General features: G+C 42.9%; 1 protein-coding gene across 1 annotated transcript in view; it reads left to right on the top strand.

Moving 5' to 3' along the window:
• Nucleotides 1–277: 277 nt before the first annotated feature.
• The window catches only part of LOC124722463 (doublesex- and mab-3-related transcription factor A2), a 206,807-nt gene continuing 191,921 nt past the window's right edge, over nt 278–15,163 (top strand). Inside the window, exon 1 of the mRNA XM_047247620.1 lies at nt 278–463. Within this exon, the coding sequence (XP_047103576.1) occupies nt 278–463 (186 nt within the window). The remainder of the gene's footprint in view (nt 464–15,163) is intronic.

Raw genomic sequence — 15,163 nt, 5'->3', positions numbered from 1 at the left:
TGCGGATTTTGGTTTACCCTACATCCGAAGCTTGTACTTCAATATTAAGATTTTTCGAGGTCATTTAACTTCCTTCTTGCAGGTCCACCATTCTGTAGGGTGATTTCCATTCAGGATAATCGCTACGGGCACTAGATGGCACGCATTCTTAAGTCTCTAGTGATGCTTTTTTGAAATTTGTTGGGCTCTGTCAGCACAGTGGTTACAACACATTTATACTTGGAGCGTGTCGCAGTTTAGCCGAACTGAGTGGGTGTGATGCGTGTTGTGTTGCAGGATGATGAGCGGCGGCGCAGGCTTCCCTCGCACGGAGCGCGGCGCGCGCAGGCCCAAGTGCGCGCGCTGCCGCAACCACGGGCTCATCAGCTGGCTCAAGGGGCACAAGCGCCAGTGCCGCTTCCGCGCCTGCGTCTGCGCCAAGTGCTCCCTCATTGCCGAGCGCCAGCGGGTCATGGCCGCGCAGGTACGCCCTACCTCTAGTATACCACGTACCATTACAGACAGGGTTGCAGTTTATCCCCATGTTATTCCATCAGTACGGCGAGCAAGCAGTCACAGACAACAAAGAACTAGCAAGGTGCAAGCCTACCCTTTTTGTGTAATGTTCTGGGTACATGAAAATATGTCTTCAGAAAAATGCTCTGAATATATGCTACTGTCGAAAGTTTCGACCTCAGAAATAATTTATAACACAATCTGACCACATTTTATAAAAATATTAGCTGAGTAGCCGGCGTCGCCCAGATATGTTAGTCATCTCGTCCTTGCCCCTCTCTCTTTCCATCTTCCGATACTCTCTCTATCCACCTCCTCCGCTTCTCTCTCTCTGTCCTCTTACTCCCTCCTCTCTCTGTCCATCTCCACCTTCCCCATCTCTTTGTCCAACGTCCATCTCCTCCCCTCATCTGTCGATCTCATTCCCACCCCTCTCTCAGTCAATCTTCTGCTCTCCCCTGTCTCTGCCCACCTCCTCCCCCTCTCTATGTTCGTCTCCTCCCCCACCTCTCTGTGAATTTTCTCCTCTCGCTCTCTTTGACCATCTCCTCCTCTCCCCTATCTGTGTCCACCTCTTCCGTCGTCCTCACGGTCTGTCCATCTTCTCCTTCCCCCTCTCGGCCTTTCCATTCCTCCTCCCCAATACTTCTCTGTCCCTCACCCCCCCCCCACCCTCCTCTAGCGGAGGCGGGTGGTTCTTACCCTCACAGTATTTCATTCTTGATAGTAAGTAACATGTTTACGAAGTTTGGCTGAAATCGATCCAGAGGTTTAGGAGGAGTTTTTTACTCTCGACTTTAGATATTACGCACATGTCGCAAGTATTTAACATATTCCTCACATACTTCTACAGACACACGTATTTCACCTGTATCTCAGCGTACTCCGCCCTGAAATTTCGTTTTCAGGAAGTACATTGCTTATGGCTCCATTCCTCCTGAACTATGAGTCGTACAGAGACATAATTCTGCGAGCACATCCAGTAGTATATGTGAATACTGTCTGCAAAATGCGTTGCTAAAAGAGTTAACAAAGAAGTAGAAAATTTAAACGTCATGCCTGATGCGGTCGCTTTACTGCATGAACAGTGAAAATTTAGTAAGAGATCAACTATTTTCCTTTCATCATTTTGTGAGGGATATCGGCGAGAAAAGCCTCATAAAACTTTGAAATTATATGTAAGGTTTGTTGTAAGTAACCAAGTGCTCTCATTCTCAAATACTTGATGAATAAATTCTGGATATTTTAGCGTCGTAGGCTACACTGTTTTTCCACTCCCACCCCCACCCCTTTGACAGATAGGTGGTCCCCCCCCCCCCGAGCTTCTTTCCAGATAGTAAGTGATATGTGTACCATTTTTTCCTTCAAATCGATCCAGTAGTTTAGGAGGAGATGTGGCGCATACATACCTGTACTTACATAAATAAATCAATTTTTATATAAGAGAAAAATAAGACCCACCACGAAAGAATTATCCAAATGGGACGGAAACCGGCAGAGTTGAAGTACATTTACAGGCAAACAAATCATTACAATTTCAGAAGAATTTGATGATTTTTCAAGAGAAAGAGCTTCACAAACGGAGCAAGTCAATAACGCGTTGGTCCACCTCTAGCCCTTATACAAGCTTGGCGTTGATTGGAAGAGTTGTTGGATGTCCTCCTCGCTGCTATCGTGTCAAATTCTGTCCAGCTGCCTAGCTAGATCGTCAGAATCCCGAGTTGGTTGGGGGGTACTACCCATAATACTTCAGATCCCGCGAGTTTGCCGGACAATTTAGGGGTTGGCAAGCACGAAGACAAGCATTAGAAGCTCTCGCTATGTGCGGACGGGCATTATGTTGCTGAAATGTAAACTCAAAATGCCGGCCGGAGTGGCCTAGCGGTTCTAGGCGCTTCAGTTTGGAACCGCTCGACCGCTACAGTCGCAGGTTAGAATCCTGCCTCGGGCAAGGATGTGCGTGATGTCCTTAGGTTAGTTAGGTTTAAGTAGTTCTAAGTTCTAGGGGACTGATGACCTCTGAAGTTAAGTCCCATAGTGCTCAAAGCCATAAGCTCAGAATAGCTTGTTATGAATGGCGACAAAATTGGGCTTAGAATATTGTCAACGTATCGCTGTGCTGTAAGGGTGCCGTGGATGACAACCAAGTGCGTCCTGCTGTGAAAAGAAATAGCACCAGAGGCGTTAGTGCTTTTTGTCGGGCCGTGTGGCACGTGATGGTCAGACTGGTGCCCCACTGCTGTCCGGGACGTCTCCAGAGATACCTTCGGTCTGGAGTCTCATTGACTGGAATAGAAGTGTCTTCAGTGCTTAGAATCGCTTCGAACTGAGCCCCGGGGACCAGCAAAGACGTGTCTGGAGACGCCCCGAACAGCTTTTTAGGATTCCAGTCTGACTGTCGCCCGCCGTACGGCCCGACAACCAGGAACGCTTGTCAAGGCTGCCGTTTCGTTTCATCGCAGGACCCTTTTGTTTGTCATCCGGGACACCCTCTTTAATAAATTATCTAGTTTTTCTGAAATTGTAACCATTCATTTGTCTGCACATGTACATCACATCTACCGATATCTGTCACATTCGGATAATTCTTTAGTGATACGTCGCGTTTTTTGTATTAAAGTGTAATATCGATGGATTCAAGAAAAGGTAATGCTTACTTTTGGCAACAGAAAGAAATATCCAGACTTTATTCATCAAGTATTTGAATGTACTCTGATAAAGAGCAAGCTGTAGCGGAGTCTCCACACCACCATTTACCTTCTAAATTGTAAAGCATTTAAAGGGTAGGAAAAGATTTCGGTAGTTCTGAAAAAGGCTTACGATGATTGCAGTTTTGTACCGCATTGACTAACGTTTCTACTGAAGGCAGAGTTCTGATTACGGTTCGTACTTGTAATTAAGTAAACATACACAACTTGTCGCATCTCTGAACATGAATTCAAAAATGACAAGGAACTGAAAATAAATCGTAGAAGCTTCAGTTTAATGATGATTATTACGACTCAGTTCATGATCACTGATTCAAGAAACTGCAATTGTCCGTACGTAGATCACATGGCATACGTGGCTACCACATGAGCAAGGAAAAATTCCAGATACATCAGAAAATCCTGAATGCATTGAAATAAACGAGAGTGTGATGTAATCAACACGACTAGTTTTCAGATGAACTAATGAAAACCGGATACTGCACCATGTGCATCGTTAGTTAACTATCTTATTGAACAACGGAAGCAAAGTTTGAACACAATTAGAGGCACATTGTTGTTGTTGCGGTCTTCAGTCCAAAGACTGGTATGATGCAGCTATCCACGTCTCTCCATCCTGTGCAAGCCTCTTTATCTCCGAGTAACTACTGCAACCTACATCCTTCTGAATCTGCTTACTGTATTTATCTCTTGGCCTCCCTCTACGATTTTTACCCTCCACCCCCCCTCCCCCCCCCCACCACCACCAAGCATCAAGCTTCACTCCAGTACTAAATTGGTGATCCACTGATGCCTCAGAATGTGTCCTATCAACCGATCCCTTCTTCTAGTCAGGTTGTGCCACAAATTTCTCTTCTCCCCAATTCTGTTTAGTATCTCCTAATTAGTTACGTGATCTATCCATCTAATCTTGAGCATTCTTCTGTAGCACCACATTTCGAAAACCTCTGTTTTCTTCTTGTCTAAACTGTTTAATGTCAATGGTGGTTCAAATGGCTCTGAGCACTATGGGACTCAACTGCTGAGATCATTAGTCCCCTAGAACTTAGAACTAGTTAAACCTAACTAACCTAAGGACATCACACACATCCATGCCCGAGGCAGGATTCGAATCTGCGACCGTAGCGGTCTTGCGGTTCCAGACTGCAGTGCCTTTAGCCGCACGGCCACTTCGGCCGGCTATTGTCAATGTTTTACTTCCATACATGGGTACACTCCATACAAACACTTTCAGAAAGGACTTCCTGACACTTAGAGCCATACTCGATGTTAACAAATTTCTCTTCTTCAGAAACGCTTTTCTTGCCATTGCCAGTCTACATTTTATATCCTCCCTACATCGACCATCATCAGTAATCTTGTTTCCCAAATAGCAAAACTCGTCTACTACTTTGTCTCTTTTCCTAATCTAATTTCCTCAGCATCACCTGATTTAATTGGACTACATTCCATTACATTCGTTTTGCTTTTGTTGGCGTTCATCTTATATCCCCTTTGCAAGACATTGTCCATTCTGTTCAACTGCTTTACCAAGTCCTTTGCTGTCTCTGACAGAATTACAATGTCCTCACCAGACCTCAGCGTTTTTATTTCTTCTCCCTGGACTTTACTTCCTACTCCAAATCTTTCTTTTGTTTCCTTCACTGCTCTGTCAATATACAGATTGAATAACATCGGGGATAGGCTACAACCCTGTCTCACTTCCTTCTCAACCAGTGCTTCCTCTTTCTGCCCCTCGACTCTTATAACTGCCATCTAGTTTCTGTACAAATTGTAAATAGCCTTTCGCTCCCTGTATTTTACCCCTGCCACCTTTAGAATTTTAAAGAGAGTATTCCATTCAACATTGTCAAAACTTTCTCTAAGTCTACAAGTACTATAAACGTAGGTTTGCCTTTCCCTAACCTTTCTTCTACGAGAAGGCGTAGGGTCAGTATTGCCTCGAGTATTTCTACATTTCTCCTGAGTCCAAACTGATCTTCCCCGACGTTGGCTTCTATCAGTTTTTCCATTCTTCTGTGAAGCATTTGTGTTAGTATTTTGCAACCGTGACTTATTAAACTGATAGTTCGGTAATTTTCACATCTGTCAGCATCTGCTTTCTTTGGAATTTGGATTATTATATTCTTCTTGAAGTCTGTGGTATTTCACCTGTCTCATGCATCTTTCTCACCAGATGGAAGAGCTTCGTTATCGCTGGCTCTCTCTAGGTTAGCAGTATCTGTAACAGAATGTTGTCTACTCACGGGACCTTGTTTCGACTTAAGTCCTTGAGTGCTTTGTCAGATTCTTCACGCAATATCATATCTCCCTTCTCATTTTCATCTACGTCCTCTTCCATTAAAGATCTGAAAATGCGGGAAATAAATATTACGCCAAGCTGCAAAATGGAAGACATTATCTAACCATATTTTTTGTAACTTACTGCCTGGTACTGGTTATGAGAAAGTAGCTTCAAAGCAACTTACCACACTAGGCGTCCGTACCAAACACACGGAAGCAACGGCCAAGACACCACATACCCTAGTAGATACCTAGCAGGTAACTTTGCCCGAAAGAGAACAGAATAGAGAAATACCTCGTTCCTCGTTCATCAGGACTCACAAATCAAACCACACGGCCTATACAGACCTGTAATTATCTAGCACCTACTCCAAACTATACCCTAGCAGACATGCCGTTACTTGACTAGTCAAATGCTGTGATAACTTTAATAATTGATTACCTTGTGCAGAACATCTTTCAACATGCTTGCGATTCAGGGTTTGCGGAAGACTACTTTGAAAGCTAGCATTCTTTGAAATGACAGTTTAATGTAACGGAAAGTGTTTTGAAAAGAGTTTGTAACATGAGCGTCAACAAAAGGTAACAAGGGTAATGGAGTGTAGGCGAATTAAACTGAATAATGCTAAAGGTAATTAGATTAGAAAATGAGACATTAAAAGTAGTAGATGAGTTTTTCTATTTAGGCAGGAAACCACGGGACAACCCGCCGAAGAAAAGAGGAAATAAAATTCAGACTGACAATAACAAGGAAAGCTCTTCTGTAAAGCTGATAACAGCCGACATAATGGGTTAAGAGGAATTTTTTCTGACCTGTATTCTTATATTCAAGTGAAACGTGGACGATAAACAGTACAGACAAGGCGAGAAAATAACCTTTTAAAATGTAATGCTATATAAGAGCACTGGTGATTGCATCGATAGATCGAGAACTAAAGAACAGGTGCTGAATGTAAATGGGGAGAAAGAACTTTACGGTACAACTTGACTGAAAGAATGAATGGATTGACAGGACATTACCTGGGATGTGAAGAAGTAGTTGCTGGCGTTGTTAGACCATTCACATATTTATTAAAGAAGCATGTAAAATTCCAGTGGACAGTTGATTGTCAAGCCACATTTTAGAAACTAAAGGAGGCACTAACAACCCACCCTGTATTAACATTTCAAAATTACGGAGAAGAATTTATATTGTTCTGTGATGCAAGCACCCGGGTAATAGGAGGCAGTCACAGTCAGTAAGTAAATGGGAAAGAGCACCCAGTGGCATACGCATCAAGAGAGATAAATAAGACGAGGGTAGTTACTCAACCACGGAAAATAAAATGATGAATTTAATATACGGTGTTACTCACTTTCAGTGTTACCTGTACGGAAGAACATTCAGAGTCGTGACTGATAATTAATACTGCATTAAAGTTGTTATTAGGCTTGAAAGATCCTTTGAGATGATTCAGTTGATAGGCGTTGAAATTACGTGAATTCGACTTTGAGGTACTTCACGAACTGTACAGGACGCATGGCAATGCAGATGGGCTAAGCAGATAGACAGGGGTCACACGAACACTTGGCCGAAGTATTTCAGAGTGGCAGAAGGTGCAGACAGCCGACTCAGTTTGTCAGATATTCAAAACCTAGCAGCAGTACGCTGATCATGATCGACAACTTTGTAGGATGATGAAGCTTGGGCCACACATTGTGGTATCTGCAGCACTAAATAAAGAAGTATTAAAAGAAGCTCACGAACATGTGTTAACATGGCAATGAGGACAAAGAACAATGGACCGTAGGGTAGCATAACGACACTGGTGGAGAATACGAAGACAAGTTGTTGACCAGTATGTGAGGAACTGCAGATCTAGGCCACACATTTCTGTAGTCAGAGCTAAGCGTCGATTGAGCTGGCGTGGAGAGCGTCGCTACTGGGCAATGAATGACTGGAAACGAGTGATGAGTCACGCTATACCTCCTGGCAATCCTATGGCAGGCTTTGGGTTTGCTGAATGTCTTGAGAACGTTACCTGTCATCATGTGTAGGATCAGTAGCGAAGTATACAGGAGGAGAGGTTACGGTATGGGGATGATTTTCGTGTTTAGGGTGTGGTCCCGTTATTGCGTTTAAGCAAACGCTAAATGCGGAAGGATATGAACACAATTAACAGTGTTGCGCACTGTGTACAGTAGAGAAACATTTCGCAGAGGATGAAATTGTACGAGACAGAGCAGCCTACATCGACTACGACAGTTGTTTAAACAGTCATAGCTAACTTGTAACTGTTGGCATCTTTGAATAAGAGTCTTTTTACTCTGAGCTAAATGAAAAGGAAAGAAGCCTTTCAGCGAGTGCAGATTCGATATGTGTCTTTTTCGTCACTGAGATTTGTGAATATCGTGGAACTGCTCGTTTCCGAGAGGCACACCTTTTTAAAGCATCCTTGTAGCTTTTGTTTGAAATAAATCGGTTTTAAACGAGTATACAGATCTTCTGTTTAAACAGGCTCTGCTTTCAGAATATACTTTGATGTTTTCGTCACTGCTGAAAGACTAATGCACGTACTATCATTCGACGCCTATTGATAAACAAGAAACCATTAGAGCCTGGAAACACTGTCAGCTCAGATTGAAATCTTATTTTTGGATTAGTGAGGAAGAACATTTTGCAACGGAGTGGTAAGAAAAATATACTGCTATCGTTGTGAACGAGTAATTTTTATGATGTTTTACTGTCTTTCAATCAGTTTCTTTTTGACTTCCATATTGGCACACGTAAATGTTTCACGCGTTTTTCTTCTTTTTTTGTGACTCACAAAGTATGATTTAAGGAAAACAATTGTCCGTTTTATGTATGCAAGGCGATCCTCTGAATTATTTTCGCGAGGACGCAAGGCCTTTCACGTTCAGCAAAACATTGAGGCTACTTCTCTTTCCCAGGAGTCCATAACATTGATCTGTTGGTATTCTTGTTTTTCCTTGACACGGATTGCTTTCTCTCATATGAAGAACAATGAGCGACACTCAGTGTGGCGTTCCGTGGGAATCCAGTACGTTAACAGACTTAAATTTTGAGAATAACCTTATGTTATTTTGTGGCAAGAGATCGGCTGACGGAAGTACCAACAAGAAAGTCATCTCCTGAAAAGTGTTATCTTCAGGTGTATTCCGAGGTATGCACCCTACTTGGTCAACAACAGCGCTATAAGTACCACAACTAAAATTAAACTCTTCAATAACATAATCATCCGAACTATATTACACATCTGAGGACCTATAAATTCAATTGAAACTGTTAAAACAAATAAATACCAGGGTACGTTGGAAAGCAGTGCCTCTGATTTTTGCGTGTGAAAACTCTTAAAGCTTTTTAAATAAAACAAACATTATTAACTTCCTACATGTATATGCTTCATGTGTGCATATTTATTTCTCAACATAGTCATCCTGGTGACGAACACATTTCTCCCAACGAGAAACCAGTTTGTTGACTCCGTCACTGTAGAATGTTTGACTTCGTTGACGGAGACACAGCCTCACCTCTGCTTGCATCGATTCATCACTATTAAACTGAAATCGCCAAAAGTGTTCTTTAAATTTTGGAAACAGATGAAAATTGGATGGGGCAAAATCGGGTCTGTATGGAGGACGATGGATGAAAGTGAACCCTAGGTGTCGGATTGTTGCAGATGTTGCAGCGAGTGTGTGTAGTCTAGCATTAACATGCTGTATGATGTTTTATGTATGGACGAACTCTTCGAATTCGAAATTTGATTACAGCACGCTGTTTCTCTCACACCGACATAGTTACGTTACACACTGCCATGTTAGACGCTACAATTCGGTGGCTTTTGTCTCCAGAGGACTGCAAACATGTAGACATGAACAATAAAGATGTAGAATGTTAATACTTTTTTTTAAACAGCTTCGAGAATTTCACATAAAAAATTCGGAGGCATTTTTCATCACGCCCTCGTATTTTCCAGCGACACTGCCATGGAAGACACTATAATATAACTTACTACAAATGACGGCTGAGAATGCCACACTGGAAATCTCCACGGAGCGAAATGGTATAATTGTAATACTTTCACTTCTTATTCGGGAGTATTGGGGATCAAATTCACGTCCAACCATTCCGATTTAACTTTAGCGTGACTTTCCTGAATCTCTTTATAATAGTGCTGGTTTCCTTCCTAATCCTTGTTTAAAGCTAGCTGTATCCGCCTGTAATGACCTCGTCGATGATGGAGTTTTAAATTCTTATCTTCTTTCTCTTCCTTCTGCATATCTCTCCAAAATATACTGTTGTCCAATAAAATTGTAACACCATGAAGGTGGAATGTAACGAAAGTCCAACTGGCATGAATTGTAGCAAAATCTTTGATACGCCAATCATTAACATTTCAGCGCATCTGCGCGAAGTATGTAGAAATAACATCATGTTCATTTAGAACATAAGGTAAGATTACGCCTTGGGTTTCCGCTTCAGAAATTGCGTTTCAATGTTGTATGTTTTTTAGAATGTTGTGTTATGCCTCGTGCAAAAAGAAAAAACCTCTATCACCAGGTGTCGGAATTCGGCAACAATGGGGTCGTAGTCCATTGAGACTGTGGTTTATCGTTCCACAGTATTTCCAGTCGCGTTTGTCCGGACCCCCCTACTGTCACGTGAATACTGATTCGACGGATTCAGAAGAACTACACTCAACGCCATGCAGAATGTAAGCAGCCCCAGGTGACTAGCGCCACAGAGGACAGTTACACTGTTCGCTTAGCCCTGCAGGATCGTACAGCCACGTCTCGTACCTTAAGTTAGCGAATGGTTTTTTTTGAAACAAGACAAGTATCTACATGGAGAGTGCGGCGACGCGTGGCACGCCGCCGACTGTCAGCATGGCGGTCATTGTTACGGTTTCCCTTGAAGTGGCAGCAGAGAGTATAATGACTTTTCTGGAGACTAGAAATCTACTCTGTAGGAATCAGCATGGGTTTCGAAAAAGATTGATCGTGTGAAACCCAGCTAGCACTATTCGTCCACGAGACTCAGAGGGCCATAGACACGGTTCCCAGGTAGATGCCGTGTTTCTTGACTTCCGCAAGGCGTTTGATACAGCTCCCCACAGTCGTTCAGAGCATATGGACTATCAGACCAATTGTGTGATTGGATTGAAGAGTTCCTATGTAACAGAACGCAGCATGTCATTCTCAATGGAGAGAAGTCTTCTGAAGTAAAAGTAATGTCAGGTGTGCCGCAGGGGAGTGTCGCAGGACCGTTGCTATGCACAATACATATAAATGACCTTGTGGATAACATCGGAAGTTCACTGAGGCTTTTTTCGGATGATGCTGTAGTATATCGAGAGGTTGTAACAATGGAAAATTGTACTGAAATGCTGGAGGATCTGCAACGAATTGACGCATGGTGCAGGGAATGGCAATTGAATCTCATTGTAGACAAGTGTAATGTGCTGCGAATACATAGAAAGAAAGATCCTTTATCATTTAGCTACAATATAGCAAGTCAGCAACTGGAAGTAGTTAATTCCATAAATTATCTGGGAGTAGGCATTAGGAGTGATTTAAAATGGAATGACCATATAAAATTAATCGTCGGTACAGCATATGCTAGACTGAGATTCATTGTAAGAATTCTAAGGAAATGCAGTCCGAAAACAAAGGAAGTAGGTTACAGTACACTTGTTCGCCCACTTTTTGAATACTGCTCACCGGTGTGGGATCCGTACCAGATAGGGTTGATAGAAGAGATAGAGAAGATCCAACGGAGAGCAGCGCGCTTCGATACAAGATCATTTAGTAATCGCGAGAGCTTTATGTTGATGACAGATAAACTCCAGTGGAAGACTCTGCAAGAGAGACGCTCAGTAGCTCGGTACGGGCTTTTGTCGAAGTTTCGAGAACATATCTTCACCGAGGAGTCAGGCAGTATATTGCTCCCTCCTACGTGTATCTTGCGAAGAGACCATGATGATAAAATCAGAGAGATTAGAGCCCACACATAGGCATACCGACAATCTTTCTTTCCACGAACAATACGAGACTGGAATAGAAGGGAGAACCGATAGAGGTCCTCAAAGTACCCTCCGCCACACACCGTCATGTGGCTTGCGGAGTATGGATATGGATGTAGATGTAGATGTAGATGTAGAGAGAGGCGCACCGACCGTGGTGCGTCCATCCACAATACTGGACACGTGAATGGCACCATGACTAATTTTCAGATGTGTCCCAGTTCTGCGTTCAGCATTACAAAGCTGAGTGGAGGCCACGAATAGAACAAACGTTGCCAGATTTCATTCATTATCGTCATATCGGCCCAACACTTTGTGTGATGGTATGGGGTGCCATTGGGTACACAACGCAATAACCTCTGGTTCGCATAGCCGGTAATTTGGGCAGTAAGCGTTGCATTTCTGACGTATTATGCCAGTTGCCATACCCTATCTTCGAGGTATCAGTGACATTATCTTTCAACAAGATAATGCAAGACTGTATGATGCATATGCGAACCTGACGTACCTCGGTACACACGGTGTTCAACTTTTACCGTGTCCAGCACAATATCCAGATGTTTCATCATTTGAGAACATCCGATCATGGGTTACCGAGAGACTGGCACGCAACTACCAGCCAGCCACTACGATTGAAGAACTCTGGCATAGATTTGAAGCAACATCTGTCATCCAGGGTCACTCCTAGCCTGGTTAGAGCTATTATTGATGCCAGAAGTGGCACTCCGTATATCTCTAGCTCATCTACACATGTAATAATTTGTTCTTCCTACTGTACTGCGTACACACAATAAATAACATTTAATTATTCGCTATTTTCCCTGTTGTTGCAATTTTAATAGCCAGCAGTGTGCAGACAGAGCAGTGGATTCAGTTTTCATGTTGGAAACAAAAGCTACTCTACACTGAATACCACCTCAAAGGAACGCAGATCAATGCCGGCGAGGAAAAACGTGGCGTCCGATGCGTAAAGAAGACTAACATCTGGTGGTATGAAGCCAACGATGCAGGAAGCACACAGCTGTACTTGATGTTCGGAAAACGCAGAACCCATGCTGCCAGGGAAACTGTGAATGCAGACAGCTTCTAAGCTCGCCAATGAAGTCTCTGAATATGTTACAATAATTTGAATATTGATATCAGGGTGCAGAAAAATTCACCTTAGAATCACCTATAGCTAAACGTGCCACACTATCAACAACGTTTTATGCTTTCGACGAGTTTGAACTTTTGAGCACATGATTATTATTGCTCTAGTTTTGCTGAGTCATGTTCGCCTGTCATCCCATAGTTCAATAAAGAAGAAAGGAGTGTTTGAATTTCTGTATTTGCGTGACAAACTAATTTCGGCTGAGGAATGGTACAAAGTGATTGGAAAAAAATCCCAGGCCATTTCCGTTTTCAAGAAGAGTATATAAATGATAATAGGGCTACCTCGCTGAAGTAAGTCTGTACTAGACTTACGGAATAAGATCTGTGCTCACGCAATATGACGTTTTTGGAGAGCGAAAAGGGTCGTCTATATGAGTTAACATGGATTCCGTAAGCTTTGTGAAAGCCACAGCACCGTAGACAAAGGCGCCTAGATCGACGCTGAAAGGAGCTTCTGCGTCCTGTTCTAAAGTATTTGTGTGCGGTGTGGCATCCTTACCATATAGGATTGACGGAGGCCACCGAAAAAGTTCAAAAGGACAAATATTTTTGTACTATCACCAAATGGGGCAGAGATTGTCACGGATCACGGATATGGTACACGACTTGGGGTGGCAATCATCAAAACAAAGGCTTTTTTTTGTGGAGAGGTCTTTTCACATGTCGATGTCTTTTCACGAAATTTCAATCACCAACTCTCTCATCCGAAAACGAAAATATTATGTTGATGACCACCTACATAGGGAGAAATGGTTCAAATAGCTCTGAGCACTATGGGACTCAACTGCTGAGGTCATTAGTCCCCTAGAACTTAGAACTAGTTAAACCTAACTAACCTAAGGACATCACAAACATCCATGCCCGAGGCAGGATTCGAACCTGCGACCGTAGCGGTCTTGCGGTTCCAGACTGCAGCGCCTTTAACCGCACGGCCATTTCGGCCGGCTAGGGAGAAATGATCACTATAATAAAATAAGAGAAATCAGAGCTGACACGGAAAGATGTACTTGTTCGTTTTTCCTGCGCGCTGTTCGGGAGTGCAAGTTGCACGGTAGAAAACAGTGTGCAAGTGGTGGAAGATTCAGCCTTCCTAGATTTCCAAAAGATGTTTGGCATCATATCGCATCTTCAACTAATCAAGATACGACCATACGGAGTATTTTCCCAGGTTAGTGGATCGATAAATTTTTTATAATAGAACCGAGTACGTTGCACGAGGAAGCGTAGCTTGACTTCTAAGGTCCAAAATATACGTAAACTACTTATCATAAGGATCAGCACTAACACAAGATAGTTTCCTGATGATGCTTCTGTTGTCAGAAAATGAGCGACATTGGATGATCCTAAGGAAATGCAATAACAAAATTTCCATTTGGTGTAATGAGTGGTAACTCCCTCTAAATATGGGTATAATAAAGAGAAAGTAGCCGATAGTACAGGATTACGTGATTAATAGCTAACATCTTTTAAATATTTAGATGTAGTACCAAGATGCAATATGAATAGGGACGACCACGTAAGATGCTGTCAGTGATTCACTAGAAAGTGGAGAACCCCTGTAAAAGACATCGTATACGAAGTGTTAACGCAACCAGTTTTGTAAGTAACTACTGCTCCAGCGTTTGGAGTTCTCATAACGTAGGCATAAGAGCAGACGTCGATCGGATTCAGAGACATGCTTGTAAGATTGCAACAGGACGGTGCAGCCCATAGAAAGAGTTTCAGATATGTTTGGGGAACTTGGAAATGGGACTCCTTGGAGAAAAGGCGACTCAGTTCCAGCATAGCCGTGTTGTAAAAATTTATAGACAGCTATTCGAGGAAGACTGTGAAACAATGCTGCTAAAACTGTCTGGCGTGGAATTATGAGAGTAAAATAAAGAAAGACAAGGCGCGTAATGTGGCATAGAGGTAGTCGTTTTTTCTTCGTTCAGTACTTCAATGTAATAGGACAAAAAATCGCTAATAATTATACTAATTACCCTAGGCGCATTCAGTTTTACAGAAAGTACTCTAAATTATTGGCGCCTTTCTTAGCACGTACGTATCGCGAAACTCTCGCAGAGTCAACAGTCCCTAGCGATTGAAGAAAGACAGATTACTCCTATACACACTGATAAGCCAATTTTTTGCGGAGGTGCGTGGTGCCAAATTTCTACACTCAGGTCGTGCAAACCTTAAATTACGGGCCGGTGGTTTGTGGCTGCGGAGACGGTGTCGGATAGCGCCACGAATGTGGTCCACCGGGCTCAGATCAGGCGGATTTGGTGTTCAAGACATCAACATGAGTTCACTATCATGCTCTTCAAACCACTGTTAACACGATTGTGGTCTTGTGAGACGGACATTTATTCTGCTGGAAGATCCACCGTCGTCAGAGGAAACATAGCCATGAAGGAAGACATGCGGTCCACAATAGTGCTCAGTAATCTACAGCTATCATTTCACGGTGCCCTTCATTACTATCACATCTTCCCTCGAGGCCCAAGTGAGTATCCCCGG

This window comes from Schistocerca piceifrons, chromosome X (assembly GCF_021461385.2).
Source record: "Schistocerca piceifrons isolate TAMUIC-IGC-003096 chromosome X, iqSchPice1.1, whole genome shotgun sequence".
Classification (NCBI taxonomy): Eukaryota; Metazoa; Arthropoda; class Insecta; order Orthoptera; family Acrididae; genus Schistocerca; species Schistocerca piceifrons.
Note: the sequence above shows the minus strand (reverse complement) of the source record. Positions and strands in the feature narration are given on the sequence as shown.